The following is a 25,909-nucleotide window of genomic DNA, read 5'->3' on the forward strand; positions in this document are numbered from 1 at the left end:
TTTGACTAAGGTATTCTGCTTTTATCATATAGTAAAGTTCTATATGTAAAATCATAACAGGCTGCTCTGTTCTTCTGTGTTGTCGTTAAGCCCGTGTTTGGATAAGCCTAGTGCGTATGGCCGGTGCGCACATTTTATTTTATTTTTTGAGTCACATCCAGGGATAGTGGGGGTCGCAGTCTCTGGCACGGTTATTTTGGGGGTCGCGGGTTGAAAAGTTTGGGAACCCCTGCAGTAGACCACGGATGCTATGCTCATATATGCTAAAACCTGTAAATGTAAAATCTGCTAATGCATTATGCATTATTTTGATTTTGATCATGATAGATAAATATGTTGAGAACATATTTTTTAGGAATTCCTAATCACAATTTTTGAGAATTCCCAGAGCCAATTCAGTAATGTTTGCTTGTAAAACACTAACAATAAACCCTCAAGATCCTGGGGGGACATGTTGGCTACATGATCATGATCATTATTCTGCCCCAAACTATTTTTAAATAATAGAAATTAGACTTTGTATAATGTTGAGGGGGAGGTCATATAATGTTGGGGGGGAGGGGGGGGGGGTATTCCAACAGATAATAGGCCTACATGATAAGATTATGATCAGTTAAAACTGATCAATCTGCCTCATTAACACCCCTAATAATTTTATTATTAAGAAAGTTAAGCCCCTCACTGCAGAACCGGTCTTGTCCTGTGAAATATGTTATATTAAAGTGTTGGTAATAAGAAAAGGACATTTATCAAAAATGTGATTACATAAATGTGTTCATAACACCCAACCTGAACAAGAATACACTCTCTCTGGCACACACACACACACACAATTGAGTAACTCAAGTGGCAATTAACAGTTGTATCCAGTCAAAATCTGACAAGGAGTTTAATACTGAAAATACATAAACACAAAACACTAGAACTTCTTCCCAATATGAGAAATCACTGCATTTTGCAATAAGTACTACTGATCTCCTGTACTTCGCAAATGGGTACCAATTATATTTGATTATGGCAAGACAATGCATCCAAAGTAGAGAGGGAGGAATAATGCTCGACTGAAACAATTTAAATATGCCAAACTTTTGCTACATAATGGAAAAAAATTTGTTGCACATTAAGGTCATTTGACAATCAAAAATGTCAACTAGGAAGAACAAAAAGTAAATTATACATAATAAAAAAAATACCAAAAGAGAAAACAATAACAGCAGGGGAGAAGTTAAGGACTCAAATTTGTACATTTTGGCTCATACAAATTATTCAATACCACAATTACCATGGATACCAAAGCGTTTTCACAAAAGGAGTGTTGAAAATGGGTGACATGTTTATTTCAGTTTTTTGAGTGTGCTTCAACTTCAAACCGCCATATCTGAAATTATTTAATATAATGCTACTCTACTCTCTTCAGCATTTAACAAAATATGGGACAAAAAATTGCAAGTTTGAGACTATGGTAAACGTAGTTGACCCCTGAGTTTCTATTCTGCTAGAGCTAGTGTAGGAAAAACACCTCAGTACAGTGTGCATCATAGTGCAAGCCAGCAACATATGCTTGATTAGAGTGGAGGTATATTAAGATAGCACCCAAAGCACCCCACCCCCGAACGTGTTTGTGTATGCGTGTTATTTTTCTTTACTTCCCCACTTTTGCTGGCCAAACGGAAAAAAAATAATGAATCACAAGTCACTGAAGCAGAATGGCACTGGTTTGCCCAAACCAAAAACCAGCAGTTCTATAAATCTTTTTTTCATAGAAAATATAAATATCCCTGAATTAAAACAGATTCACAGTATTTGCTCTGTGTTAACTCCAGTGCTGCTACCAATTCATTTTTTTCCCTTCCCTGGACATCAAGTTGTCTTCAAGGTCTCCAGTTAGTGTCTATTTATTTCTTTCATTTATTACCTCGTCCTCCTTCCTGGTCGGCTGAATGCTGGCTGGCTTGAACCCATTCATTCACTATCATTGTAGGTCACAGTTCTCTTTCCACGGTACCTGGTCCGGATTTTCGTGGATCTTTCGGGTTTCCCGTAATCACTGTCTGCATCCGAGTCACTGCCTCTCCTGTGGGACCTCCTCTTGCTCTCTGGCTGTCGTCTCCCCGTTCGCCTTTTAGAGGTGCTCACCTCGGAGCCTGACTCTTCTTCTTCCTCCACCTCCTCTTCACTCTCGGGGCTGGAGACACCACATTTCCGTTTGAGTTTCTGGCCATGTCGAGACTTGCGCCTCTCCTCCTCTTCCTCAGAGAGCAACCTCCTTTTGAGCTCCTTCAGGGAACCTCTGGATGATGTCGACTTTGACGTTTTCTGTTTGTGGTAATCTTCATCATCATTATCGCTCTCTGACTGGTCCCTCGATTTCAGTCTCTTGCCGTGGCTTCTGTGGTCTTCTCCTGAGTCTTCTGAGCCTCTGTTGCGTTTCAGTTTGGCTCGATGCTTTGACTTACTGGTCAAGCCCTTATCGTTCCTCGAGTGACCTGCTTCCAGGTCATCCTCGGAGTCGTCGGTTACATACTTCTTAGGTAGTGCCCTCAGTCGTCGTTTTCGGCTGGACAAGTGTTTCTCTTCCCGGTCAGACTCTTCGCTCTTGCTGTGGGACCAGTCCTCGGAGGAAGAGGAGGAGCCTTGCTTTTTCTTATGGCTTTTTCTTGGCTCGCTTTCAGAGAGGGACTCATCTGCTCTCCTACTGGATTTCCCAAGATGCCTTCTGGAGTCGCATCTTCTGGATCTATTCTTGCTTAATGAAGACTGCTCCTTACTGGTTCCATCCTCTTCCGTGGTCTGCCTCTGTTGGCGCTCTCCTTCTGCCTCTTCTGAGGACTCTTCTCCCTCTTCCTCCTCCTCCTCTTCTACCTCTTCTAATTCTTCCTCCTCCTCCTCCTCCTCCTCTTCCTCCTCATCAGAGATTATTTTCTTTTTCTGCAATCCTCCTTTCCTGGGAACGTCGCTAAGGTCTTCAGATTCGTGCGCAGGTGTTGAGCTTGCAGCAACAGCAGCAGCAGCACCAGAAGGTTTCTTGGTGGTATGTGTGTCTGAGGCAGATGTTTGTTCTCGTTTTACAGAGGTGGCTTTACTCCTTCCGTGTTTGTCTTGATGCTCCTTTTTCCATTTGGCATGATGCTTTGGGTCACTGGTCAAGCCCTTGCCATTCCTTGAGTGACCGCCTTCTTCAGAGAGGTGGTCTTCTTCCGAGTCGTCAGCAATATACTTCTTCTTAGGCAGTGCTCTCAGTTGTGGTTTTCGACTGGAACTGCTTTCCTCTTCCCCGTCAGACCATTCATCTGACGAAGCACCTTGCTTCTTCTTGAAGCTTTTTCTTGGCCTCTCCCCTTCATCATACTCCTCTTCCTCCTTGCCATTCCTTGAGTGACCGCCTGCTTCAGAGAGGTGGTCTTCTTCAGAGTCATCAGCAATATACTTCTTCTTAGGCAGTGCTCTCAGTTGTGGTTTTCGACTGGAAACGCTTTCCTCTTTCCCGTCAGACCATTCATCTGACGAAGCACCTTGCTTCTTCTTGACGCTTTTTCTTGGCCTCTCCCCTTCATCTTCATCCTCCTCCTCCTCCTCCTTTTCCTCCTCCTCTTCCTCCTCCTCTTCCTCCTCCTCTTCTACACTTTCAGATGGGGACTCTTGTAAACTCCTTGAGAACTCCTGATTCTTGCTGGACTCATGTCCCCTTGATCCGTTTCTGCTTCGTGATGACCTCTTTTTACTGGCTCCATCCTCCTCAGTGGTGTTGCTCTCTTGGGTCTCATCTTCTCCATCTGACGGTTCCCCGTCATCTTCCTCTTCGTCGTCTGACATGATTTTCTTTTTCCGCGTCTTACTCTTCCTGGGAACGCTGCTGAGGTCGTCAGACCCTTGAGTGCATGGTGAGGCAGCGGCATCCGAAGGTGTCTTGGTGGCATGTGTGCGTGAGGCAGATGTTGTTTGTTCTTGGCTTCTTGAAGTGGCTTCGCCCTCTCCGCTCATCTTCCGTCCGTTTTGGTGAGGGTGCTTCTGGAATTTTGCATCTCTGACCTCTTCGTCGTCATCACACTCCTCTTCCTCAAAGGTTTTGGGGGCTCCCTGCTGTCGTCTGCTTCTGGAAGGGGTTTCCTCTTCAGCCTCGCTGGTGTTCAGATTTTTTATTTTGCTGGCGGCAGCAGCTGCTGTCCTTCTAGTTAACTTCCGACGAACGATGAGACTGTCCTCGTCTTCCTCCAAACTGTCTCCGGGACTAGCCTCTCCGTCGGAGTTCTCCTCACTCTTTACCTGATGCTTACTTCTGTGGCCATTCAGGTGTGATTGACGGTCTAAACAACAGGAAGGGAAAATAAAGCATTGGTTGGAAAATAATCAAGTAAATAGTCAACAATTAAATAAAATGATGATTAAAAATAATTGAATATTGGGAGTTCAAAACATGGCAATAACGTAGTACTCACCATGGCGTCCCTTGGAGGCACTTTTCCTCATTGGTCGAAGGCACCTTCCTTTGCGCTCTCCGTTCCGACGTGATGAGTCACCACTCTCCTTACTGCCCTCCTCCTCCTCCTCCTCCTCACTCCCAGACTCTTCATTCTCACTTTCACCTGAAGGTTGCAGCATGGAGGATCAATACAATACACAGGCTTCTTATTTATATTTATATATATATATATATATATATATATATATATATATATATATATATTACTTTTTCATAAAGTGCTCATCTTTATTGTTCACATGTGCCAAAAACAACCTCAAGCTAAATTTAAAAGCTGGAAAAAAATAAATAACTAAGAGCTACTGAGTAAATGTGTGATTCCAAATAGTTGAATATTCATTTCAGTAAGTGTTGTGTTATTAAGAAGACTCAGTTGCAGAGCTACATACTCTGTGAAGGTTTCTGGCCCTCCGACTCCGAGCTGCTGTGCAGTACTGCTTTGCGCTTGCTGGAGCGAGACCCCTGGTTCCTGCTTGACCTCCTACTGTCCTCCGGCTCCTCCTCGTCATCCTCCTCCTCTTCAGAGGCATCAAGCATCTTAAACCTAGTGGCGGCAGCCCGAGCGGTCTTCCTCGTCTTGGGTCTGCGTGATATTGACTCATCATCATCATCCTCATCGTCGCAATAATCATCATCCTTCTCGTCTTCCTCCTCGTCTTTGGTGAAGATGTCGGACTCCTGAGAGGTCTGGCGGGCGATGTGATTTAAACGCCTTCGTCTCTCCAGGCGTGAAGCCCTGTCATCGCCATTCATTTGAGCGTGGGTCTCTAAAGGAAAACAAAGAGAAAGAAAAAGCCCACACATGAACAACTGGCTGTTAGTGGTCAGCTCCCCTAGTTACCCCAACTCCCCTAATTACCCTCAATACACCTCAATTATCCCACAATACGCACATAGCCACATAACCTAATCATACTTTCTGTCTTTGTTGGTTAAAATAAAATAGAACTGAGCAGGGCTTAAAGAAAGAACAAATTCTGTGCCTGAAGTTATCAGAAACTTTCGATGCTGTTATACATCTGTTACGTGTTTATGATGATCCATTTTCAAATAGCCTGGCCCACAACACCGCCTGAGAACTTTAAGGCCTGTAAAGGGCCCCACACATTGGCGCCAACATGAGTATAGCACACTCCACTCCCGACATTTGATTACATTAGATTACATTATTTTCAATACAACTCTGCACACCAGCGTTGCACTTTGCCGTCGCCACTGATAGATTACGATTCAGTTATATTTTGTCGGGACTGCTCAAGTAAAATCCATTGTTTATTCAATGCTGCTTGGCAGTTAAAATTTTCAGCGCTGACGTGCTTGGCAAGTGACAGCACACTCATTTTGGCGCTTATTTGCGGAGTGCTTAAGTGCTCACCTGGTCTCCTCCGGTCCAAGGACTCTGCGTGTTTCCTTCTGAGCCTGGTGCTTCTGCTGGGGTAACTCCTGGCAGACAAGCCCTCGTTCTCACTCTCACTCTCTGCCACTGAACACAGAGACAATACATCACATTTTGGCAGCTTAGGGTGGTCATTTGTTTCTCTGCAGTTCTTGTAGTCATTTGTTGTTAGTCATGAAGAATATTGGTGAATTTCAATATCGTACTGTCTCTTTGTCTCGGCCAAAGGAGTTGGCTGAGACAGCATGTTTTATTTGTAAACAGGATGTTTATTTTAAGAAAACAGAGTTTCTACCTATAACTCCAAAAGGTTTATTAATTAACTGTTCTCCCCCCACAAGCAACATTTACATTACAGTAATTTCCTGTGTATTAGTCGCATTGTGTATAAGCCACAGGACAGTGTTTTATGCAAGGTAAGAGAAACAAAACCAAACATAACCTCATAGCTGAAGAAATTTAGCAAAATCAATGTATAAGCCGCGGCTAATAGTTGGGAAATTACGGTAAGAAGGGTTACTTCGGGGGCATCTCTTCCACTTTTTGCTCCTCATCCGACCCCAGACAGATATGTAGATTCTGACACTATATCTGACGACTGTCTTCTCTGGCTCGGTGCTTTTTGTTACCCTGGCTTACGTTAGTAACATTGAATGCTGAATGCTGTGTGTGGGTACTCTGCTGTAACATCCAGAATAAAGAACTATCGCCTGCTCTATACAGTAGCTAGCATGATTGGATTTAAAATCTAATGTTAATCAACTCATTTGGAATTAAGAAGACTACTTTTACATGCATTCTTCAGTCATGACTATAGTCACAGTCAGTGATTAATCATGGAGTCATTTGTTACTCAAAAATCTATGTGAGACGCTTATTGTTTGCTCTACCTAAAATAGCTTTGCAAGACAGCAACTTGGGCTATAATCTTTGTAACTCCAGAGTCATACTCTAACTGTGTATTGTAACTCCAGAGTCATGTATTATTTGTGATGATTTAAGGCCCATTCACACCAAGAACGATAACGATGACTATAAATAAATATCGTTCTCGTTAATATGAATGACGGCGTTCACACATAAACTATAACGATAACGACATGAAGAACGATATCGTTGGGATCACTTTCAGAGCAATTTTCAGAACGATAAAAAGTTATTAGCCAATAAGAACCCATCGAATTTTAACCGTCACATTCATTAACACAAGGAGAGACTTTGTTTATCGTTGTTCAGTGTGAACGATTTTATCGTTATGATTATAGTTATCGTTATCGTTCTTGATGGGAATAGGCCTTTAGACAGCATGCTTACGCGTCCTCATCCTCCTGTGGGGGACCACTCTGCTCCGTGTGGCACGGCCTGACCACGGAGAGTCTCTCCTGAGATGCCGTCGAGACGAACCCCGCGATTTGCCCTCCGAGTCGTTCAGACTCATTTCGCTCTCACTCTCTGACTCTGAAAAACAGCACATCAGAGAGGGCAACACACATTAAGATGACACCTCAAGTCACCACCCAGAATACAAGGAACTAACTTTACAATCGCTAAACATTGCCACACGTAATTCTGTGAAGTTAGCCATTCCTGTTTTTGGACAACCCATTTGGACAGCAGCTAATGATTTTCCATTGAATGACCAGTATTGTGTACCTGGTAGTGTATACTTCTATCAATACTGACTGGCACCTGATACTGAAGCTGAAGCCAGCAAACCAGCTACATAAGAAGTTATGACAAATCTTTCGTTGGGTAAAAGAGACACCTACCCGGAGTGGAGGAGGCTCCTTTGGAGTCATCATCATCATCGTCGGATGAGGAAGAGTGTGTTGGAGACCTGCGCCCTCCATGTCGCCGGCGCGTCCTCCTACTGCTCCTCTCCGCTGCAGTCACTTTGGCTGAGGTAGATTTGGTTGGAGACGTCTCCACCTTTTCCTGAGCATTCAGAGCAGCCCTTTTCTGGTTGCTGGGCAGACAGGACAGGGCGGACAGGGGGGTTACTCTGACAAACTTCTAAAAGGTATAAGATTATCTAAAAACAGACATTAACAAGTCTGTGTGTCTGTGTGTGTGTGTGTGTGTGTGTGTGTGTGTGTGTGTGTACACACGTCCTCAGCTTTGAGATGGGGAAATGGGGTTACTGGTGCGTAGATTCTCACAGATTCTCTTGTCAGTGTTCCGATTAAGGTTAGCGTTAGGTAACCTGCTAAGTTGTACGCAGACACAAGAACCCACCTGGTGGATCCGTGGCCCGGCGTCTGAGGTTCCTGGTATTGCTGCCTTTTGCGGAACCTCTGGCTGCGGCGCAGCTTTGCGCTACTCTTCACCGCCGTCTTGTAATCAGATATGATCGTTCTGATGCGCTCTTCGAAGAACGCAGAGAGACGCAGAGTCATACTGTAGATCTGAGGACAGACAGAGTCATTTGAAATTATTATCGCTTATCTTGTATAATAATCTGTAAAAGGATCATGAATAGTGTTATACATCAAAGTATGAAAGTATGGAAGCATATGTGTAGCTTAATTCAAATGAGAATGCAATCTGCAATATGCAATTCAAAAAGACATTACATTATGCAATTGCCAATTCATTATGTAATTTAATATTGCAATTTGCAATAATTTCCAACAAATTGTATTTTAATCTGCAAAGTGACAATGCAATCCTAAAATCAATTTGAATAATTTTGGTTAAAAAAAATAGAATAAACATTGATTGAATTGCATTCCATTTTGCCATGGTACTTCAGTCATTCAAACGACCTGCAGCTGCAAACTCCTCCATTGCAAACGCTAACTGGGTAAGACGTAAACACGGAAGTGACGTAGCCTAATTCCCGCCTTGACGAGTGACTTGATAGATTACTGATCGAATTGCCATTTGAATTTTGCAACACAAAGAGCGTGGCAAAGTGCAATGCAATCAGGGGGGGTGGGGGGGGGGGGGCTATTTCTTTTCCATTTGAATAAAATGCCTCAAAACGATGGCAAAACGTTTTGCCCAAAATAATCCAAATTGTTTTCAGGCTGGCATTGTCAGTTTTGCCAAATATGTTTTCAAAATGCAATCCTACATTGCACTTTGAATATTAAATTCCAAACCGAATTGACAGTTAAATGATGAAACTGAATATTGAAAATTGAAATGCAAAATGAATTTTGAGACTGAAGTACCATGGTAAAATAGAATGCAATTCAATCCATGTTTATTCTATTTTTTTAACCAAAATTATTCAAATTGATTTTAGGATTGCATTGTCACTTTGCAGATTAAAATACAATTTGTTGGAAATTATTGCAAATTGCAATTTTAAATTACATAATGAATTGGCAATTGCATAATGTAATGTCTTTTTGAATTGCAGATTGCATTCTCATTTGAATTAAGCTACACATATGCTTCCATATCAAAGCTCAATTGATGATACCGTATTATTTCCAGAGGGTTCTAAGATAAGACACATTGGAACACAAACCTCATGAATTCATGAAAAGGATCATGAATAAAGTGTTATACATCAAATCTCAATTGTTGATGCCGTATTATTTCCAGAGGGTTTATAAAATAAGACGCATTGCAACACAAACCTTTGAGCGCTTGTTCGGTGTGTAGGCTTTTGCATTGACAAAGATAAGACGAATATCTTTGCAAAATTCAATGGGGTTTTCATATCGGTCCTGCTCTATGATGTTCCGCACAGTTTCAAAATCCATCGGGGAGTGAATGATGTCTGCATAATCCTGAAAATAAAAAAAATCAAGGCATAAAAATCAACAGTGCAACAATTTTCCTGACTAAAATCAATCAAATCCGGACATATTCCGGTCTTACTAGAAAACTACACCGATTGACGACGTCATTTTTGTCTCGAACACAAATGTACACTTGTCGTCATCCAAAAATAGGCTAGGTTGTTGTTAGACCGAAGTTGTGGTTTAAAGCCCCTTAGTCATCAGAAACGTTCAAAGCTGTCGTGTACGATTATACATTCATTTCCAATTCTTAACCGGACTGTCCCATGACTAAATGACCAAATGCTAACACAGACAAATCGAACGGGGCATAAGCCCTCCTCAGACCATAGCAGAGCTTCAGAGCAGGTCTGTAAAGGGTTGGCTGGCGTTCTCAGAGCAGGTTTTTAAAGGGTTGGCTGGCATTCTTACAGGGAATTCTATGGGGTCCACGGGATGGCGGAAAGGCTCCGAGTCCTCGCACTCGAATATGTAGTTCACCAGGCGCCTACACTGCTCCTTCCATGCGTCTGGATCAGGAGCAGGCTCTGCTGCAGTCTACACACACACACACACACACACACACACACACACCAAAGTCAAGTTAGAGGGTGAACACTAACTGGCAGTTTAGTTTGTCAAGGGGTTGTTTTGAACACTGCCTGAATTGTGCGAAATATTAAAGTACCTGACGCAGAGCATGTCCAGATGATGTTCCGGGCACATCGGCTTCCATGTCCTGCAGACAACCAAATGGACCAGTTAGATTTCCACACCACACAATACCGATTCATGATGACTGGATAAAACATCCACTATTTCCATGTGGACTTCCAAAGTCCACACGGAAATTAGTGGACTTCCAAATTCCACATGGCAATATTTCCAAATGACTTACCTCATCAGAGTACTCCAAGTTCTCCAGTGCATTGTAGATCTCTATGATGTCCGTACAGTCTGGCTTACTGGTAGCAGAAACATAATTTACACTAACAGTTATTTTATGCACCAATACCAAGCCGGCTGACCATATTAAAACGGGAAAAGACAAGAGGAGCCAAGAAAATCTCCACCGCTGTAAGAGCGCCATGGAGACAGAACACCAGCAGCAGGGGAAGGGGTCCTACCCAATGAACTTGAGGAGGGCATCAGTGATGAGTTTGGCAGAGTCTGCAATTTTGCTGCGAGGCTCGTTGAAGGTCTTGGCATTGAGGAATATGTGTTTGACGTCCCAGACTAGTGCAGAAACTCGCCTGCAGACACACACACATGCATGCATGACAAACTGATTGTTCCAAGGGTGTGTTTAGGTTGTGCTCAGGACCACTTCATAATTTGAGCACAACCTCTATGTGCAAGCAGACAAAAAAATAACAAATAAAAACACATTCAGGGGGGCACTGTGGCGCAACAGGCTACCATGTAGAGGTCCAAGTGCCCACGGGGATCCCGATCCCACCCAATCTCTCTCTCCCACTCACTTCCTGTCTATCTTCACTGTCCTATCCGAATATAGGCAAACAAATAAATATATATATATACACACTTTAAATAAATAAATAAAGTATTCGGTGGAGACACTCAGATGGACAGTAGTAGCTAGAACCCGACACAAACAGCCCTAGTGCTCACTTTCTGCTGAATCGGAGCGGAACATGAGGAGAATAAGCCCAGATTCCCATCGAGTCCGAGTCCGTCTCTGTCCTGCCCTGGGTGTGCCTTGGCACACTTCAGAAGTGTCCCAGGAGAGACTCTCTGCTCTGCGCCACTTCACAGATACTAGGGCCTACTTGGCTTATTTTGGAAGAAAGGTTTCTGGGACACTTCTGGAAGCAGTATCGCATCCAGAGCTGAACGCGGCCGGAGGTGGTGTCAATGCGGGGTAAAAGGAGGGAGAGAAGGCCGCACTTTGAATAAGTTAATTTTACAGCAATAAAATAAACTTCTGCAAAGTGTGGTCTTTTATCCCTTCTTCTACTAAGCTACAGCTTTGGTCCAGCATTCTAAGAATCTAAAGAGAGACTGAGTGAAGCCCGTTCCGATCCCTGTGTAAATGCAGTGGTTACAGACAGACTGCAGCCAGACCTGTAGAAGCGATGCTGGAGCCTCATGCGAACGGTCCCCAGGTCCGTGGGGTACGCGATGACCGTGCAGTACTCGGGGTACTGGTTGATGTCCACCGGGCCAGAGAACGGACCGGCGATATCTGGAGGAACACGGACAGAGAACAAGCCTCGATCAGTCTGCAGTGTCAAACGTAGCATTGCCTCCGCCCCATCCCCATTGATCTGTTACATTGTAATATATTCTTCATTGATTTTAACAGCCTCACATGCTTAAGTTCAACCAAAGTACTTTTAGGCAAGTTCCCCAACTCGGCGGCCATCTTGCAACACTCTTTGGGCAGTTATGGGGCAGCTACGTATGCAAGTGAATGGGGAGGCATACAGGAAGGGGCGTGATATGTGTAGAGGCTAGTGCCATATTGGCGTTACAAATTAACCCCATCCATTTCTATTGCAGTTTTATCCAACTGCAATAACCACCCTCAATGCTGCACAAAAATAATGTGCAATATGGATTCAGATGTTAAATGGATCAATGCAATGACCGATAGTATGCATGCCTGCAGATGTATGTCCATACTGTTTTTATGCAATGACTTGTGTTCATACTTTTTTTAATGCAATGTCCATACTGTTTTTTAATGCAATGACTGGGTGTGTATGACTATGTATGCTGGTAATGATGTTCCTATGTATTTTCTTAAATTGATTAATTAAATTATTTATTATTTTAAAAAATTATTTATTTTCTTTTTTTTATATATATAGACTCTATGAATGATGCAATGACTGGAGAGCACTTTAAATTTAGTTTTACCTGTGACTATGACAATAAAGATCTATTCTAGTCTATTCTTTGAGTGCTGTGTCTCCCCATTAGAAAGTCTCTGCTTCAACCACTTAGCACCAAAGGTGAGCTGAGCCGACTCGTGCTGGTGACTGCAGTCCAACAACTGGCCAACCTACTGGCCCGACATGCTCTTTTCACTTGTCTCCAGGCCTGCGGTCAGTGCTTACGTAAATTCAGTATCAGGTGCCAGTCAGTATTGATAGAAGTATACACGACCAGTTACACAATACTGCACGTACCCACGGTGATGAGCTGGTCGATGCCAGCCATGATGCGTTCACACTCTTCATCGCGCGTTCTGACGCCCCACTCTCCCGCCTGGGGCTTGTAGAGGACTTCAATCATCTCCTCTCCGGTAACTGGCACACCTCCCCCCTCAGACTCAGGCTGCTGGGCTACACACACACACACACACACTTCTGGTTTAGATGGTATGTTAGCTGTATTTGTATATTTAGTTGAATATGTATGTTGGTAACGTATATGTATGTATGTAATGTATATGTATCTTTTGAATGGTATTTAGGGGCTAATCAATGGCTGGAGTGCATGGAGTGCAGCTGTAAGGTCTAGTGAGTACCGTTCTCTAGGATGGCCTCCATGTCCCATGGGCTCAGCTTTTCAGTCTCCCCATTGTCCCACCTGGCATGAGCAACACAAAGCACCATGGGATACAGTTACTAGGACAACTGCATGACAATAACACAACTGGGCCATAGTAATCACGCCTCAGAGTAGGTGCTAAAGTGGATTTGAATGTACTAAAGTGGCTTTGAATGTGATGGTCTTAAAGTAGCTTTCAATGTGATGTTGCTAAAGTGGCTTTGAATGTGATGGTGGTAAAGTGGCTTTGAATGTGATGGTGCTAAAGTGACTTTGAATGTGATGGTCTTAAAGTAGCTTTGCATGTGATTGTCTTAAAGTGGCTTTGAATGAGATGGTTCTCTCTCTCACTTGACTTTGAAGCACTGGAAGTGGCTGTCGGGATACTCGAGCTGATACGGCTCCTGACACACGATGGACCCAAACCACCAGCAGTCATCGATAACGGAGCGGAACCGATCGTCTGTGATCGAGAGAGAGAAATGAAAACAAAGACTGAGAGCACGTACAGGGGCTGTCGGAACTGTCGTGAATAAAACGAATGACTAATAACTAATAAAACGCAATGAGGTCCAATGGTCGGCACTCTCTTTGAAACCACTGCTGCCTGCTTAAATGGGAATAGGTGACAAAAACATAGACTTACTGTCAGACATGCACAGAATATCTTAATGTTCTTAAAGGTTGCATCAGCGATGGTGGGGGAACGTCATTTCTGTTGGCTTTCAAACAAAACAGAGAGCTAGCTCGCTACTCCCTCCCCTACTCCCTTCCCGCACAATCTAAACGCGAACCGAACGTCGGTTATTGGTTGGAACACTTTATTTTGCCTTTGAGTTGTTGGCAACACTGTTTGTTAGTAATTGTTTTTGTGTCCAGATCTCAGAAACTAGGCTGCCTACAGAGATGTGTTTTTTTGACAGCCTGCTTATGGGGCGGGCAGCTAGCAGATCGTTAGGAAAGATTAGATGAATGTCATCATTTATATTTGGGCCTACAACCTTTAAGAACAAGTACAGTGCCTGTATTGGTGCCTGCTGTAAAAAAGATCATTCAAAATTAAAAAAAGACATGTTTTTATGGACCCCATGTTTTGGCACATGGCTGATGTTGACTCTTAAAGGAAATGGTCTACTCACTTGGCTGCCATAGTCTGTTCCGGGCGTCGTCGTAACACTGCCGCAGAACCAGGAAGTCAATCACGTCTGGCATATCATGATACCTAGAGATGGGAGACCGTGGCATTACAGTTTGCCATTTCTCAAGTGGTTACACAGCTGACTACGCAGGTTTTTGCAGGACAGAAAAATAAAATAACTTTCCACAATTTACCAAACACACACACATTCCTACTCACCCTCCTACTCACCCTACCAACACACACACACACACACACACACACACACACACACACACACACACACACACACACACACACACACACACACACACACACACACACACACACACACACACACACACACACACACACACACACACACACACACACACACACACACACACACACACACACACACACACACACACACACACACACACACACACACACACACACACACACACACACACACACACACACACACACACACACACACACACACACAGGCCTTAACTCTAAGAATGCATACATACTAGTACTGAACCCATGATTAATGTGGCAATGTTGTCTGAACCTTTTCCAAGAATGAACGGCTAGGGTGATAAAGTCAAACTAAATTACAAATGATAGCTCTTAAAATCAATACATTTACATGTAGTCATTTAGCATACATTGTTGTTCAAAGCGACTTACATATGTCAACTACATTACAAAGGGATTACATTGTCCCCGGAACAACTTGCTCAAGGGCACAACGGTGGTAGCCGGGAATTGAATCCACAACTTTTCAGGCTACTGCATGCTAGGTCAGCTCCTTAACCACTACACTACTTAACTGCTACACTACAACCACCGCCCCAAACAGACATGCGCTGTATTCATAAATATGGCGGAACACCTAATCAATCGCTATTAACACTTCTCCTCCCATGTGTTTGCACAATACAATACCCAGTAGCTATCCGTCAGACTCACTTGATGGAGAAAGACTTGTCTGTTGTCCTGCCTGTACCATGGTCAATCAGCGTGAGCTTCAGGCAGCAGAGGGTGGGAGGACACACCTCGTACTTGATCGCTGTGATCTTCACAAACTCTTGGTCCTGCAACATAGGACACAGACACACATACACAGTCAAAGTTAGACTCACACACAACCAAAAAACTATGCAGCAGGTGCTAAAAAATGGTCACACATTGCATTCATTATTAAAAACCTTAAAAACACACACACACCTCCTAAAACAGTAAAGAGATTTAAAAACAGTTTGCTTTAAGCTTAGACTCTGCTTAAAGTTCTGGTTCAACATGCACATACTTTAGGGATGTTTGTTAATGACCCAAAAACATAAGACTTACTATAAAACATAAGACTTACTATAAAACATAAGACTATAAAACATACGACAAGACACATCACAGGCTGGATGTCACTTCAAAACTCCAATATGATTTTAAACTAATGTGTGTGTGAGTGTGGTAGACTGAAAGATGGCTAAACTAATGTGTGTGTGTGTGTCCTGAAAGATGGCTAAACTAGCGTGTGTGTGTGTGTGTGTGTGTGTGTGTGTGTGGACTGAAAGATGGCTAAACTAATGTGTGTGTGTGTGTGTGTGGGGGGGGGGGGGGGGGGGTGAACTGAAAGACGGCTAAACTAATGTGTGTGTGGCGAACTGAGAGAGGTCTAAACTAATGTGTGTGTGTGTGTGTGTGTGTGTGTGTGTGTGGTGAACTGAAAGACGGCTAAACTAGTGTGTGTGTGTGTGTGTGGTGAACTGAAAGACGGCTAAACTAGTGTGTGTGTGTGTGTGTGTGTGTGTGTTGAACTGAAAGACGGCTAAACTAGTGTGTGTGTGTGTGTGTGTGTGGTGAACTGAAAGACGGCTAAACTAGTGTGTGTGTGTGTGTGTGTGGTGAACTGAAAGACGGCTAAACTAGTTTGTGTGTGTGTGTGTGTGTTGAACTGAGAGATGTCTAAACTAATGCGTGTGGGGTGAGCTGCTGGGGAGAAGTGCAGATCAATAAAGCCATGCCAACCCTCAGCTCCATCTTCTTCCAGGGCTGCTTGTCCAGGTTGATTGGGTACACGTTATTCCTGCTCACCGCATCCACATAGGCCTCGTGGCCCTGACGGAAATAGATCACCTGCAGGGTGCGCCAGAGAGCCGAGAGGAAAGAGGGGGAGTGTGAGAAGACAGGCAGCTTTTTAGTCAGTCATCACAGGACAACAGTTTATTTTAGTCAGTCGTACACGGGACAACAGTTGAGGAAGACGTGATTTATTTTAGTTAGTGGTAAAGGGCCCACACACAAAGAATCTAAACCTCTCAATTTTGATATGTATACTTTACATACTATACCTAAGTGAAGATCTGCACTCCGGAGAGCTCCCATTTAACTTATGTTTTATTAGTACTAAAAAAAAACTTGAATGGGAGCTCTTAGGTGTGCAGATCTTCACTTTTTCTTTAGAACCATATCTTTGGTCCTGCACCTGAATTATATGGATGTGCGTGATTAAACCGTACTTATGCTACTTCTACACCTAAACCATGTAGACCAGGGTCAAGAACACCACAAACAACAAAAATCTAAAAATAGCGCTTACCTCATCTCCCAATTGCGGGACGAAAGGAGACTTCCTGGGAAAGACGTCCGTGATCCATACAGAGGGCCTGAACTCGTTGGACACTTCCCTGTTAATGGACGGCCGAGCTTTGGGATGCTGGGAATGCCAAAGGGTCAGAAAGCACAAATAAATTAACCATAAATTAAATTTCACCAAGACACTAGACTTTTTGTCACAATTAATAAAGAAATCTATAAATGGGATCTTCACTGCTTTCCATATTAACCTAAGGACACCTCCATTGTACATGTCTTACTGTTCCCTAGAGTGGCACTCTTTCCAACATAATTACAACATATGCTTATCATGTGATGCTATAGGCAGTTCACCCGTCCCATGGATCCCCGAGTTTCTCACACACCTTGGGTGCTTTACTCTTGGCCTTCTTCTGTTTGCGAGACTGAGACGTTTGTTCCTCTTCATCGCGTGTCGTCTGCTCTTCCTCCTCAGCATCGTCCTCGTCCTCCTCCTCTTCCTCCGAGCTGCTGAGCTTGCGTCGTGACCGTCTCCATGACTGCGGGTTGTTGGGATCTAGGTTTAAGCCGGCGTCAGCCGTCCAATCAGAATACTCGCCAGAGGAGTTGCTGTGAGGGGAAGAGAAGTATGAGCCAATCAGACATCAGTGACTATTTCTTTCCATGTGAAGAGTCCAATCTCAATTCAGTCTATTTCTACCCATTTCTGATTTCATCACTGTAAATAAGCCAAATTTGTCCTGCTCTTCCGAGTTCATGTCAGACAATGTTTCCGAGTAGATTAATAGTACCACAAGTATACACAAACCTCAGGACTGTTTCTTACTACTCTATCCTTTTTTAGGTATGTAGATAAACAGGATATTGTTTCACAACGATTCACGCCGATTTGTACCTAGAGCTGTCACTCTTCCACTCTTCCTCATTGGATGAGTCATTTTCAGTGGCCTCCATGTCAGGGTCCTAAAAAAACAAACAAAAACACAAACAAGGTCATACAACGGATGGATGGATTTTGCCTCTACGGCTAAAACTACTCTAAAATGTTTCAGTTTGCCTCTACGGCTAAAACTACTCTAAAATGTTTCAGTTTGCGGCCCTAGATTGAGGACTTCAACAGCAGCTCCATACAGACATATGCTACAAGAAATCCATAAAATGACACACACACACACACACACGTTTGTCAGCAACAAGAATGTGCATTTTCAAAAGACGATGTGTTGTGTTTTGAATATGAATGGATGTATAATGTCTATCTCTACTGCATTTTATTAAATGACACAGAATAGCTTGCAGGAGTGACCAGATACCCTGGTCTGAAGTCAGTGTTTGAGAATCACAGCTGTGAGTAGCAGGCAGAAGCAAGCAGGTAAACATTAGCACGGGATGCTAATCTGAGGTCAGCCGTACCTCAGAACTTGCGGCAGTCTCCTCGCCCTCCTCACAGGAAAACTCGATAAACTCCTCCGCGACGCTATCCTTCCGCTGGCGCTTGCGTGACGGCACCCGCTTCACACAAGGCACCTCATCGTCCGAGTCGTCCTGAGGAGGTTTAAGCCAAAGACCGGTCACTTAACATACTCATTGACCCAGAACACTACGTAGCCAGCAGGACACAATATCATTACTTCTTTATGTACTCTATCTATTTGAATCGATCGTTTTAAAAATAATCAATGACGTAATGTAATGTGCCTTTACTTATGGAAGCGTGAATAAAAAGTACACTAATAGGCCAATCCTTAAAGTAACCATCAATATTTTTTACTAAGGTATGATGTTAGAGAAACTAATGTTGTACTTTGCACAAGAAAACATCTGAGTAATCTTCAAATCCAAGCAAAATGAGTATTATAACTGGAAGTATCCCTATCAGAATTGACCTTGTGAATTGGAACTGAAACAATACAGGACATCAGTCAATACCCAGGCTTATCCTCTGGGTCTCCCAGACCACGGGACTGAAATGAATGGGGCTCACACATCTTTTAATAGTCTGCATCACTAGTCAGCTAGAGTTCAAAAAACAAGCAAGAAATCTGACGAAGAACTCTGGGTTCTAAACTTCACACCGAAATGTAAATGACTGCTATACAATGTGCAGTTCATCCCATAATCAGATATTTTTGAACCAGTATACCAGATATTTTTAGACCCAGTATACTAGATATTTTTGACCCATCCTTATGGACTCTGGGCTATGAGCATCTTTTCTTTTCTCAACAATAAGGAGTAAGAGCAACAAGCATGTGAATGACAGCGACATCAACTCCATCAAGGCAGGCAGTGATAACCTCAGGCAAAACAGTTTTTCCCTGCTTTTGCTCTGTCCACCTATAGCAAGTGATGGCTTCACAAGTGTGACCAAGTGTGTTGGGTTGGGTTGCGTGTCGTACCCTGAAACCGCCATGAATGATCCTGCGCTTCCTCATGTTGAAGAGTGTCGTCTCCTCCTCGCCTTTGGCTGTTCGGAAGCACTCCTGATACCTGTGGGGAAAGACAGATCGAGAGAGGTGTTTAGTTTGACTGACAGCGCTTGGCAAAATGGCTCATGCACACAGTGGATTTGTGCCAACATTTATACAGGACCGATGGTAGTGTACATGTTGTTTTAATTGCCATTCTGTTAAGCTTATGGTATTAAAACACTCACGAGTTCTGTATGCAAGTATGTAGCCTACTGCTATAAACTTCAATCCAACAGAGGGCGCTGTCTACAATTGAAACCATGGTAAATAAACAACTTCTTTACTGTCCTTGATGACAATGCAAAACAAGCAGTACAATTAAAATGGGTATTGCACATAACAGAGAAGTGGACTGTGAATTCCGTGTGTGTTTTGTGATGAGTGTCAGATCAAAAGTAATGTGTTAAATTCCCCAAGAATGTATAGCTGGTTTAAAGGATAGAACTAAACCCACTTTTCAACACGAAGCATGCTAAGCTACACTAGAATGTCTTCATGCACAAGAAAGAGAAAACCTTGAAATTATGTAACCCAATGCAATGTGTTTCTTTAGCATTTTTTACCTTGTCATATATGTGGATTATGTAATGGCACTGCAGTGTGTGTGTATGTGTGTGTGTGTGTGTGTGTGTATGCACATGTATGCCTGAGTGACACAGGAGTGATACATGTCCTTCCTGGACAAGTAGTGAGGTTGTGATTCTGTATTGTATGATATTCTTGGTGCGTGTATGTGTGTGTATGTATGTGTGTTACAGGTGATTCTACTCATGCACGAGCGTGGGTGTTCTTGTGTATTATGTGATATCCTTGGTGCTTTTGTGTGTGCGTGTTACTCTGCCCTCACCGGTAGGTGCTGTTGGTGAGCTCGGGCACGACCACGCGCCGCCGCCAGGCCTGCAGGTCCCTCTCGGTGGCCATCTGGCTGCGGGGTGCGTTCTGATGCATCTGCCGCACGCCCTCGACCTGACCACTGCGCCGCAGCCCTACGTTAGGGGACGACTGCAGCTCCATGCGCTCGTTCATGGACACTGGGAGAAAAACACAGGGAAGGAGGGAGAGTTAGAGAGCGGTTGTTACGGTGGGTCGTTTTTTCCCCCCAACCATAGGATGAGCTCAGAAAAATTTGCAGTGGTCTCTTGATTTTTTTCCCGGAGCTGTACAACTCCAAATACAGAAAAAGTTGGGACATTTTCTTTTCTGATTTGGGGTTGTATATTGACTCTGGTCTAGTGAACATGGTCAGATGTGTGCTGATTTGGGGTTGTAGATTGACTCTGGTCTAGTGAACATGGTCAGATGTGTGCTGATTTGGGGTTGTATATTGACTCTGGTCTAGTGAACATGGTCAGATGTGTGCTGATTTGGGGTTGTATATTGACTCTGGTCTAGTGAACATGGTCAGATGTGTGCTGATTTGGGGTTGTATATTGACTCTGGTCTAGTGAACATGGTCAGATGTGTGCTGCGGTGTCGTCGCACCTCTGCGGGGTGTTCCGGGGGCGGGTAGGGGGGCCGGGGGGGGCGCCACTGCTCCTTCGGGCAGCGCTGGGATGCGCCGGTCCTGATTCTGCTGCAGGACCCGGATGGCCTGGTCTAGAGCACTCCGACCGACCGCCACCTCCACGCTCTCGCCAGGCTGCTGGCTAATTACCTGCTCTACTACCTCCCCGTCACCTGGGGGAAACACACACACACACATTCCCTTTAAGGTCACTTCTATCAGACTGACAGAGCTGCATGACATAAAAACATATCATATTTAAATCCAAATGATGTAACCCCTTACTGACAGTTCTACAGCCTGAAAAACTTTAGCATTATACAGCATCATTTTGATGCAAATGACAATTATGCAAATTTGTAACTGCAATTACATGATCCAAATACTATACAATTACATGATCCAATACTATACAAATCATTTAGAATTATAAATGATAAAACACATTTGTAGTAATTTTCATATCATACATCAAGGATGTAAAAAGAGGGCAAATGAAGATGCGCTTGCATTACGTACTTGTGGCCACGTAGCCCAGCTGCGGGACCAGGTGTTCGTCGGCGATGTTCTCTCGGCCCGGCACAAGGCGCTGGTACCTGGGGGGGTGTGGGTTGCCGTCGACATCCACCAGGAAGGGCGGGGGCATGAGATGGGGCGCCTGTTGCGTCTGCTCGTCCAGAACGAAGCCGTTGGCATCGCGGATCAGTGGCCGGTAGTCCGTGTGAAAGAACACCTGGTCTGGAAGCTATGGGACACAACACAATGGGTGGAGGGAGTTGTAGCAGCAAAAGCCCATCACACAAACACTTGTTCAACGATAAACCTCTTACCTACAGTACAAATAAATTAAGACATTAATATATCAGCAACCAACTATGAAATTGTTTCTTTTTTTTAAGTATGCATTTGTTCAGAGTGAGTGTGTGTTATAGGAGGAATCTGTGAGCCCCCATGTTCATGCCCCCAGAGTGTAGCGCTGTAGCTGCCGGTGCTTTAGCTGGTGAAACTAGCAACTCAAGCCTGTGAGCAAAGTAAAACCGATTGTTTTTGGGGTTTTTTGTACCGGTGACCTCGAGAAACAGAGACCTATGTGGATTTTTTTTTTTTTTTTTTTTAAATTGCCAAAATTCTCCTTTATTGTACACACCACATGCACACAATATTTCACACACCTAATTCACATCTAAATATGAAGTCTGAACGCTGCCAATAGCTCTTGCACAGTGCTCACCTGAACTGTCCTTTGACCCCGAGGCTGTGGTCATGTCTAATCCTGCTGCATGCCCAAAGGCAGGGCTCACCCAGAGGGCAGTTGAGCGGTAGGCAATCTGTTTGATTTACGCTAATCTTATGCTAACAACCCAAGGCAGTTGATTAGAGAAGATTAGCACTTAGTCTTAGGGCCTTGGCACCTATGGCTTGCCCGTCTGACACATTTTGTTTCACAAGGTAAACCCCAACTCTGACACTTGTGACTAACCAGAGACTTTCTAATGAGGATACATGGCACTCAAAGAATGCTCCATAGAAATGGATGGGGTTAGTTGGTAACACCAATATGGCAGTAGCCTCTACACATCACGCTGTATGCCTGCCCATTCACTTGCATACGTAGCTGCCCGATAATGGCCCAAAGTGCGTTGCAAGATGGCCGCCGAGTTGGGGGACTTAAAACAGACTTTGGACTAACTGTGACAGACAGATGTTTGCGAAGACATCAAAATGTTGGCTCATTCCAAAACCACATCTGAAGGGACACTACTAGCTTTCCTTCTACAATATAATATAATGTATATAATATATAATATAATTTATATAATGTATATAATATAATTTATATAATATAATTTCTCCAAAGTCCTTTACTACTTAAATCAGACCACCACTTTACACTTCACCTTCACAGGGCATTGAACTGGTACTAAAGCACCAATACATGCAGACCAAATGGCATGAACTTCACAACTTCACACCACATTTTTAACAAGCTACAGGTTGGTCTCCAATCACTTATGAAAAAACACCAAACCACATTTAAACTAGCAGCCTCACCTTCTGGTAGGAACCCACCTGATGGTTTAACTAGTGGCCTCAGCTTGTCATATGGAACCATCTGATGTTTTAACTAGCGGTCTCAGCTTGTCGTATGGAACCATCTAATGGTTTAACTAGCGGCCTCAGCTTGTCGTATGGAACAATCTGATGTTTAAACTAGCGTTCTCACCTTCTCGTAGGGCTTGGAGCTGCCGAAGCCAAAAATGATGAGGTGGCCGTGGGAGTCGGTGCAGGCGAAGCGCTGACCATCCGGCGTGAACTTGCAGTCAAAGACGGCGCCATGACCCTGGCCCTCAATCTGCGCACGCACACACACACACACACACACACACACACACACACACACACAGACACACAGACACACAGACACACAGACACACAGACACACAGACACACAGACACACAGACACACAGACACACAGACACACACACAGACACACAGACACACAGACACACAGACACAGACACAGATCAAAATGACAAGATGAAACAATAGTTTCAACATAGGTCACTTCACACAGTGGAAAAACACACACAAAACTGGGCTTTCAAATGAGGAATGAAGCTTTGTTGTTAGAGGTCTATGTGTAAGCGTTTTTAATAACAAAATCTCTGATCTCTCCAAAGTTTCCTATTTCTCCATCAACCAAATTCTCCAAAGAACCAGCAACTTTGTGATATCCTTTAGCCTGTGTGAGGGCCACATGCCAGGAAAATGCAGAGTGCAGAGTCAATGCAGGTCATCCATGCAGATGGTGCATGACTCATGGCTCGGAGTTTGCTCACTCACCATATTGAAGTAGTGCTGTGTCTTTGTGCCTTTCAGGAGGTCCCAGATGTAGACACTGCCATCGTGGCCGGCCGACAGCATGACCCTGGGGTCGAACGGGTGTGGCTCCAGTACAAACACCTCGGCCTCGTGACCCTGCGGAGAACACAGGATGACCACTGTCTCAACACTGCCATGCTGTTTGGGACTGCACACTCTATGATCCGAAGACTAAAAAAACTAAATTGTACTACAACATTCAAGAGCACACTGAATACTACTACTACTACTACTTCCTACAGAATGCATATTTGAATACATGCTTTAGTGCTTGCTCTAGGAGGTTCCAGCTCTGTAAAGCATCTTTAAAAGACTATTTCAATTGTTGTTTTGGTGACAAATAAATATAACTGATCTGAATATTACTACATCATGCTGGGAGGACGTTCACATCAAAACAAAGCGTTCAGATTTACAAGAGCAGAGTTTTAACTCTAGAACATAGTGGAAAACTCTCACTTGAGAATGGTTTCAACCCATCTGTCTATGGTCTGGGTAATGCAGTAAAGAGGAAGGACGGTGACCTGAACGCCAGGTGATGAAACAATTCTGCTGGAGACGCCACCGCAAAAGATACCACATGGGTCCATTTCCGTCAGCTTTGAAAGCTAACCAGAGTTATACTGGAGGAACAGCCATTGCCTGTCTGGATTTTACCTTACTGTGCTGGTACTTAGCTCATATAGGTCATATGGACCAAATGCAATTCTGTACTACAACCACCAGGGACACTTGCAGCCAAAGGAAAAACCAGGTTATGGGATAAAAATGAAAACGTTGAGATGACAAGGTCTGATTCATGTCTTGCCAACCATCCCAGGCAGGTGACAGAGAAGCTCGCAGTGGATCCTTACCTTTAGGATATGTAGCAGCTCTCCTGTGTACGAGTTCCACACTTTGATCAGATAGTTGTTGACAGCGGTGATGACCGTGTTGTCATGCCGATCCCAGGACACCATGGTAACCTTGGCCTTAAAGAAGAGGTCCTCCCTCACTGTTACAGTTTCAGACCTGGAGAAACAAAAATGTCATAAACCAACAAAACATTAGAAAATATAAACATATTTTCAGCAGCACCTCTGGTTATTTTCATGACAAAAACAAACAAACTAGCCATTCGATACTGTATAGCTCAAGTATACGCAGTTTAAGAGAACCTATTAAATTACTTCATATACACATAAGACAAAAGTCCTTTAACTTTGGCACAGTGTGGAAGTGATGTCACGGTGGGCGGTGCTTACGGCAGAGTGGCACTCATGTCCAGAAGAAGGCTCCTCCACTGCTGCCGATGCAGCCGCCAGATTCGTGCCGTTCCATCTCCACTGCCACTCACAAACCTGAGTAGGGGGAGGGGGGGGGGGGGGGGGTCACAGGTCACAACCATTCACTCTCTCCCATCAATCCCCCCCCACACACACACACTCGATACGTGTGATTCTTTCCTTCTCTCTTTCTGTTCTTCCATCAGCTCCTTCCTCCAGACTTCTAGCTCTCTCAATCTCTCATCTAAGTGCTCTGTCTGTCTGTCTGTCTGTCTGTCTGTCTGTCTGTCTGTCTGTCTGTCTGTCTGTCTGTCTGTCTGTCTGTCTCTCCCAGTCAGTACAGCCTTCTCCTTCCTTCCACAGCTCTTCATTTCTCTGGCTCGCTCCATGTCCTCCCACACATCCTTTGGGCTCTTCTCTTTCTCTCTTTCTCTCTCTCTCTCTCTCCCTCATCCAACCACACACTCTCCTCACAGCTAAAGCTTGTCAGCTGCCTCCTCCTCACCACCACTTCCGTCTGAGCACATTAGAGAAATATTATGCCTGGAGGAAATTACTTCTGTAGCTCAGAGTTTAATCAGACAAATAAGCTAAATCAGGCATTCAATGCTGCAAAAGCACACTGTTAAAGCAGATGATTACACTGCAAGATGAACACTGTTAAAGCAGATGATTACACTGCAAGATGAACACTGTGAAAGCAGATGATGCACTTAGAAAAAGAAAAAAAAAAAAAAAAAAAGACAAGAATTGCCCCCGCCCAAACCCAGTGCTTAATTTTGAAATGTTCCTCCTACCTCTCTCCTGTGTGACAGAACTGGATGCTGTCCACTTTGTCCTGCAGAAGGAGGCGCAACGGATTTGAGAACAAACAAACAAACAAACAAATATTCAATACAATACATCACAAAAACTGTCAGTTAATCTCACGGTTA

At 43.8% G+C, this 25,909-nt stretch overlaps 1 protein-coding gene across 1 annotated transcript in view; it reads right to left on the reverse strand.

The window, feature by feature from the left end:
- Positions 1–853: 853 nt before the first annotated feature.
- The window catches only part of brwd1 (bromodomain and WD repeat domain containing 1), a 31,216-nt gene continuing 6,160 nt past the window's right edge, over positions 854–25,909 (reverse strand). Inside the window, exons 12-43 of the mRNA XM_076282847.1 lie at positions 25,772–25,812; positions 24,954–25,049; positions 24,564–24,720; positions 23,671–23,805; positions 23,050–23,178; positions 21,345–21,570; positions 20,804–20,998; positions 20,169–20,352; positions 19,250–19,340; positions 18,264–18,395; positions 17,746–17,813; positions 17,237–17,459; positions 16,855–16,971; positions 16,284–16,391; positions 15,225–15,349; positions 14,269–14,351; positions 13,481–13,592; positions 13,107–13,168; positions 12,766–12,921; positions 11,696–11,816; positions 10,738–10,863; positions 10,509–10,575; positions 10,299–10,349; positions 10,043–10,168; positions 9,467–9,619; positions 8,112–8,281; positions 7,646–7,842; positions 7,191–7,334; positions 5,856–5,963; positions 4,870–5,247; positions 4,437–4,583; positions 854–4,304 (exon numbers count right to left, since the gene is read on the reverse strand). Of these exons, the coding sequence (XP_076138962.1) occupies positions 1,963–4,304; positions 4,437–4,583; positions 4,870–5,247; positions 5,856–5,963; positions 7,191–7,334; positions 7,646–7,842; positions 8,112–8,281; positions 9,467–9,619; positions 10,043–10,168; positions 10,299–10,349; positions 10,509–10,575; positions 10,738–10,863; positions 11,696–11,816; positions 12,766–12,921; positions 13,107–13,168; positions 13,481–13,592; positions 14,269–14,351; positions 15,225–15,349; positions 16,284–16,391; positions 16,855–16,971; positions 17,237–17,459; positions 17,746–17,813; positions 18,264–18,395; positions 19,250–19,340; positions 20,169–20,352; positions 20,804–20,998; positions 21,345–21,570; positions 23,050–23,178; positions 23,671–23,805; positions 24,564–24,720; positions 24,954–25,049; positions 25,772–25,812 (6,570 nt within the window). The 3' untranslated portion in view covers positions 854–1,962. The remainder of the gene's footprint in view (positions 4,305–4,436; positions 4,584–4,869; positions 5,248–5,855; positions 5,964–7,190; positions 7,335–7,645; positions 7,843–8,111; positions 8,282–9,466; positions 9,620–10,042; positions 10,169–10,298; positions 10,350–10,508; positions 10,576–10,737; positions 10,864–11,695; positions 11,817–12,765; positions 12,922–13,106; positions 13,169–13,480; positions 13,593–14,268; positions 14,352–15,224; positions 15,350–16,283; positions 16,392–16,854; positions 16,972–17,236; positions 17,460–17,745; positions 17,814–18,263; positions 18,396–19,249; positions 19,341–20,168; positions 20,353–20,803; positions 20,999–21,344; positions 21,571–23,049; positions 23,179–23,670; positions 23,806–24,563; positions 24,721–24,953; positions 25,050–25,771; positions 25,813–25,909) is intronic.

Source organism: Alosa pseudoharengus, unplaced genomic scaffold (assembly GCF_046254945.1).
Source record: "Alosa pseudoharengus isolate Yale_2024_CS ecotype anadromous, Long Island Sound unplaced genomic scaffold, YU_APseudo_1.1 YU_APseudo_1.1_scf_13, whole genome shotgun sequence".
NCBI classification, from domain to species: domain Eukaryota; kingdom Metazoa; phylum Chordata; class Actinopteri; order Clupeiformes; family Clupeidae; genus Alosa; species Alosa pseudoharengus.